The sequence below is a fragment of the Neofelis nebulosa genome, chromosome 3, assembly GCF_028018385.1.
Source record: "Neofelis nebulosa isolate mNeoNeb1 chromosome 3, mNeoNeb1.pri, whole genome shotgun sequence".
In the NCBI taxonomy this organism is placed as follows: domain Eukaryota; kingdom Metazoa; phylum Chordata; class Mammalia; order Carnivora; family Felidae; genus Neofelis; species Neofelis nebulosa.
Window position 1 is genome coordinate 1,274,938 of NC_080784.1, and position 6,000 is coordinate 1,280,937.

At 56.1% G+C, this 6,000-nt stretch overlaps 1 protein-coding gene and 1 long non-coding RNA gene across 3 annotated transcripts in view; both read right to left on the bottom strand.

The window, feature by feature from the left end:
* The window catches only part of TDRP (testis development related protein), a 38,858-nt gene extending 33,207 nt beyond the window's left edge, over positions 1 to 5,651 (bottom strand). Inside the window, exons 1-2 of one of the 2 annotated variants that reach the window (XM_058719803.1) lie at positions 5,559 to 5,651; positions 4,496 to 4,688 (exon numbers count right to left, since the gene is read on the bottom strand). In XM_058719803.1, coding sequence (XP_058575786.1) covers positions 4,496 to 4,603 — 108 coding nt within the window. In that variant the 5' untranslated portion in view covers positions 4,604 to 4,688; positions 5,559 to 5,651. Of the gene's footprint in view, positions 1 to 4,495; positions 4,689 to 5,084; positions 5,102 to 5,558 lie in introns of those variants that run through there. The other variant, XM_058719804.1, reaches the window with a different exon arrangement.
* On the bottom strand, positions 2,773 to 4,488 carry LOC131506307 (uncharacterized). The gene is made up of 2 exons (XR_009258850.1): positions 4,056 to 4,488; positions 2,773 to 3,851 (listed from the first exon to the last, which is right to left on the bottom strand). It is a non-coding gene; the product is annotated as an uncharacterized LOC131506307 (long non-coding RNA).
* Positions 5,652 to 6,000: the final 349 nt, after the last annotated feature.

Consider the following 6,000-nt stretch of genomic DNA (forward strand, 5'->3'; position numbering starts at 1 on the left):
AAAAAAAAAGATACCACTTTTCACCCATCAGGTCTAAAACTTTGCAAACACTGCACTATACCGTACTGACACACCTCTCGTGACAGACTGGGTCACGCACGGCCGACATGCATCCATGCGGCCGCTTTGGGAGAGCAGTTTAGAGACAGCCATCAAATCACAGAAGTATATGCCCCTGGACTCAGTAGCCCCACTTTTAGAAATGTAACCTCAGACACGTGAAATGACTCATGCTGCGTGTTGTAACAGAAAGGGACTAGAAATAACCTCCTAAAGGTCATCTACAGAGGACTGCTTTCTTAAAAGTCAACATAGCCAGGGGCAACTGGGCGGTCTAGGTGGTTAAGCATCTGACTTCGGCTCAGGTCATGATCTCACAGTTCGTGAGTTTGAGTCCTACATTGGGATCTCTGCTGTCAGCACAGAGCCTGGAGCCTGCTTCAGATCCTCCATCCCCTCTCTCTCTGCCCCTCCCCTGCTTGGTCGCTTGCTCTCTTGCTCTCCAAAATAAACACTTTTTAAAAGTAAAACCTTTAAAATAAAATAAAGGCATTAACTTAAAGCTAGCTAAATCGCTTTGCAGCCCAGCTCAAAGCAACCCAAGAATGGTCTAAACTCCCACAGTGTAGTATCGCTCCGAGCCCCTCCTCTGCTACTGCATAAAACTGACAGGCAGGGATTTCAGAAAAGGCTCAGCCTCCATGTCCGTCAGGAGAGGTCCAATAAGGAGCGCCTGGGTGGCTTGGTCAGTCAAGCGTCCAACTCTCGATTTCAGCTCAGGTCATGATCCCAGGGTCCTGAGATCGAGCCCCATGTCAAGCCCCGACTCTGGGCATGGAGCCTGCTTAGGATTGATTCTCCCTCCCTCCCTCTCTCCCTCCCTCCCTCCCTCCCTCCCTCCCTCCCTCCCTCCCTCCCTCTCTCTTCCCCTCTGCCCCGCTGATGCACTAAGAAAAAAATGCAGCCTTAAAAATGAGATTGTTTTCAGCCACTGCACCTAAACAGGAAGTGCTCCATGAGACACACATTACTGAGGGAACAATTGAAGATGCAGAAAGATGTTTACAGTAGGAAATGTGTTTGTGTGTGTGCATAAATATTTCTCATGGATAGCTATACAAAAAAAAGTGACGATACTTCCTATGGGAAGGTGGGAAGAAGAGCTAACATGGAATATGCAGAAATCTCTCCCTATATGCATAGCAGGCTTTTAAAAATAAACATTAGACTCATCAAAGCTTGTCTCTCCTTCTTGCTGGGATGAGCACTGGGTGTTATATGCAGGGGAGACTCACTGGATTCTACTCCTGAAATCATTATTGCACTATATGCTAACTTGGATGTAAGTTAAAAAAAATACATTATTAAAAAAAGAAACTCGTCTATCCTTATTAAATGACTGCACTGAAGAACTCGCTTTATAAACCTTAACTGTATTCTAATGCAAAACAGCCTGTGTTCAGGACAATAAAGGCCAAGGCGAAAAGAGCTGCTCAAAGTTTTTTTCTACGGTGTAAAAACTAACAGGCTTTACTCGACTCCAAGTACTGATTTTGAAGGCCTCAAATCTCAAACTTATTAAAACTTAACATTAAGCTATTGTTTTCTTTTTACACAAAACACGGATTATAGCCGCATGACCTGATTTTCCAGAGAGGAATGCTAACACCTTCTAGAGTGAGGCCAGCACTCCTAGCCCGCACTCTGCCACCCAGCAGCCGGGAAGAGCTTGCACCAGCTTCCTGCTCGGGAGACGCCCCGTCCACAATCCCCGGCCCGCGCCGCCACCGACCCCAGGCCACCAACCACCAACGGGCCCTCCACCACCCCCCCGCCCCCCCGCCACGATCCCCCAGTCCCTCCTGCCTGGGAATTCCCATGTTTGGAGGCAGAAGTTCTACAGTAGACTGGCCTTCAATTTTCACATTTCATTCTAAGAAGAGCTGGCTTTGGGACAAACCCTCCTGCAGGAACTAACTGTGGAGTGGGACTAACCCATCACGAGTAAACACGGCTCTGTTTTCTAGAGCAGAGTTTCCACACATCAAACCACACATACACTTGATAAAGTAACACAACAGCCCAGTCACCTCTCACCCCTAGAAGAGGACACGGGACAAAACCCAGGTGACTCTGGGTGTGGCCGTGACTTCTGAGATGCTACATGAAAGACACAATCCATGAGAAAAATAACTGACAACCTGGACTACATTAAAACCAAAAACTTCTAAACACAATGAAATAAAATAAAACATTTCTGCTCTGTGAAAGACATCGGCCAGAGAGGACGACAAACCACAGACTAGGAGAAAATACTGGAGAAAGACATCTCTGATAAAGGACCATTATCCAAAATACACAAAGAACTCTTCAACACCAACGGTAAGAAACAAGTAACCCAGTGAAGAAATGGCGCAGAAGACCGGACACCTCACCAAAGATGTATGGTGGACAAAGTCACGTGACAAGACGCACCACACCCTGTGTCATCAGGGAAACGCAAATTCAGACAAGGAGACGCCACCCACACCTGTGAAGACAGCCCAAACCCAGAGCACTGAGCACACCAAGTGCTGGCGAACGAGGACACGGAGCGACGGAAGCTGTCCCTCTCCCGCTATAGGTGATGCAGGGTGTCACAGCCACTCTGGAGGACAGTTTGGTGGTTTCTTACAAAACTGGACAACGTCTTACCCTACGACACAGCAATCCCACTCTTCAGTATTTAACCAAGTAAAACTTTATATCCACACAAAAACATGCACCAAGGCATTTATAGCAAAGCATCTTTATTCATAACCGCCCAAAGTTGGAAGTGACCAGCGCACCCTTCAGTAGGTAGAGATAAACGATACAAGCACACAACGAAAATCACCTAGGGCTAAAAAGAAATGTGCTCCCAAGCCACGAACAGACATGGAGGAGCCTTGAACACATTTGGCTACATAAGAGAAGCCAGTGTGAAAAGGCTCCGTCCTGGAGGATTCTAACTGTATGACATTCTGGAAAAGACAAAGCCACGGACACAACAGAAAAGATCAGCGGTTGTAAGGGAGGGATGAATAAGTAGACCAGGGAGGTTTTCAGGGTAGTGTGCACGGTACTCTAATGGCGGATGTATTTCATGTTACATTCGTCAAAATCCATCGGACGCGCCCCAGCCAGAGTGAACTCCAATGCACAGCATGGACTCCGAGATCACCAGATCACGCAGGCGTCAGCGCTGGATACTGACTGTAACAAAAGGGACCGGAGAGTGGGGGAGGGCTGAGCGTGTGTGGAGACAGGGAGTATATGCCAGCTCTGTCTCTTCCACTCAATTTTGCTGGGTACCTAAAGAATAAAGTTTACTGAAATAGAAAAAAAAAATACACTGTTAGCTAAGGTGACAATTCTGCAAGAAGAAAGAAAAGGGGTTTTACGATTCATTAAGAGAAATGGGAGCAGAGAACATAGCAAGGTCAGCTTAAAGTTTTTGAGTTCCTCCAGAAAGAACGATACAGCAATAATTATTTCCAGTATAAACTAATTCTGCTGCCACTTAAAGCAACATGTAAATTCTCATCCTTATGTTCAGGAGGGTTGCTGCTTAGAGCAACCGTAAAAGTTTGAAATGAAAAAAGTCAGACGGAGGGCGGGCGCTCCATGACCAGAAAGTAAATGATGCGAGAGCAGCTAACTAGGAAGCGAGCCAGGTGCTGCATGAGACCCTCTCCGGGCGGGGGCGGGCACCCGACACCAGCAGCCGCCGGCACGAGCCCCTTCAGGTCGCAGGCCAGGAAGACACAGTCCCGAGAACGTTCCCAGGTCCTCAGAAGACAGATACAGATCGTCGTGAACTTCCACAACAGCTTTAACAGCAGCAGGAGTTTCCAAACATTTAACAACAACAACAACAACAACAACAACAACAACAACAACAACAATTTTAGGACTACGTCATTAAAACAAAAAAAAAAGCTGAAAATCTGACCTAAATTTCATGAGACAAGGAAGAGAACTATGCACTGGAAAGGGGGGGAGGGGAACACATGTGTCACACACACAGGCCCCACCTGGGATCCTTTTAATTAAAAAATTCTAAACATTCCAAGCATATCTCCGAACTCGTAAGGCCAGCGGCTTTCGATCTTCTGCATGAAGGACACCTGCCCTCTTCCTCCAGGCAGGCAAAGGTTGAAGAGAAGGAAATACCCACTTCGCCGCGACCCCGGGGCAGGCCCCCACCGCCCCCCACCGCCCAGCGCGGCGACTGCAGCCTCCACTCTGCAGGAAGGCCAGCGCGCCGGGACCGGGGTGCTCCGGGGTGTGCGCGCCCCGCGCCCTCCCGCCCGGGTGTTGCCCTGGGGTGGGGGTGGGCGGGCGGCGAGCACCACAGCACCGGGGCCCCCGGACGAGCCCCAGATCCGAACGGGCCGCACGGCTCTCCCTCCGCACGGCTCCGGCCTCCCGCGCGCACCGCCGCCCCCCCCCCCCGCCCCGCCTCCTCCCCTACCTGCGCGGAGGCCGCGGAGGCGGCGGCGGGCGGCGGCCCCCCTTGCAGGCCGTCCTCGTCTTCGGGGGGCTCGTCCAGCAGCACCCGGCTCCGGCTCAGCTTCCACATGCTCCGAGGCGGCTCCGCGGTGCGTGCGTCGACGCGCGCCCCTCGTCGGCCGGCCCGCAGCGCGCGGACGTTCGGGCTGCGGCTCCTGCACGACCGGGACGCGGCGAGTGGGGCAGGGCGGGGCCGGGCGGCGGGGCCCGGCCCACCCCGCGGGGACCCGTCCCTCCCCGGGCCGCCTGAGCCCCCGCCCCCACCCCGGGCCAGGCCCAGGTCCACTGGGCACCGGGCTCCCCGCACCCAACCAGGCGCCCCCACCCCTGACCAGGCCGCTACCCGCCTACCCCCGCCGGCCTCCAACCCCTCCTTAAAGCCCCCCAACCGGAGGTCACCGCCCCCACCCCGGCCGAGGGCCCCGCCCCCGGGGGCTGGGCTCAGACCCCCAGGACCTAGCTCCCCCTCAGTCCAGCGAGGGTCCCGCCCCCTCCCCGCCCCCTCCGCAAGACCCCGCCCCTCGCAGCCTACGTCCCCCGGAGGTCTTCACCTCGGGCGCCCCCAAAACGACCAGCTTCATCCCGGGGTCATTCCTCCTGGCCCCCACTCATCTGGGACCGCTCCCGCTTAACTCCCACCCTGGTCCGACCCCCCACCCCCACCCCGGGTTGACATTCTTACTTCGGGGACCCCTCACCACCCTGTTTCATCCCGGCTCCCCCCAGCCCTCACGGTCCCTTCTCAACCCGGGTCCTCCCTCAACCCGGGACCCCTTCACCCCGGCCCCCTCACCCCTGGCCAGACCGTCCCCCACCCCAGGCTGGCCTCCTCACCCCTCCCCGCACCCCTGATCTCGGCCCCCCTCACAGCCCGCACTCCTCACCCCTACCCCGTCTCCCACCCCGGGCCGACCCCTCACCCCGAGTTGACCCCCCCTTACCCTAGGACACCCCACTCCGGGCCTCCCCTTCACCCCGAGCCCACCCCCTAGTCCCCGGAACCCCAACCCAGTCAGACCCCTCACCCCGGCCGTGGGGCGCGGCCAGGTCCGCCGGGCGGCGGCGCGGGGGCGGGGCCCCGGCGGCCGGCCTGCGGTCACCAAGGCAACGGCCGCCGGACGCGGGGCGGGCGCAGTGCGCATGCCCACTGCCCTCTGCCCGCCGGGCTTCCGCCCCCAAAAGGAAAGGCGGCGCGCGCGCGGCAGTGACCCCTGCGGGAGGACTCGGCCCCCGGGCGACTGCTGTCGACTTAGGAGCCCGGGGTCACAGGTGTCCCGGGGCACGGCCGCGCCCAGGATTCGGCACGCGCGCAGGCCCAGCCGGCGGCTCAAGTGACCTGCCTGCCCCCGCACCCACCCCATTCTGGCTCCGGCAGGTGCGCGCGGCCGCAGGTGCGCGCGGCCAGGCTAGCCGGGTCTGAGAGCCAACTGAAGCAGACCGCTGTGTGCAGGCGCGGGAGGGTACAGG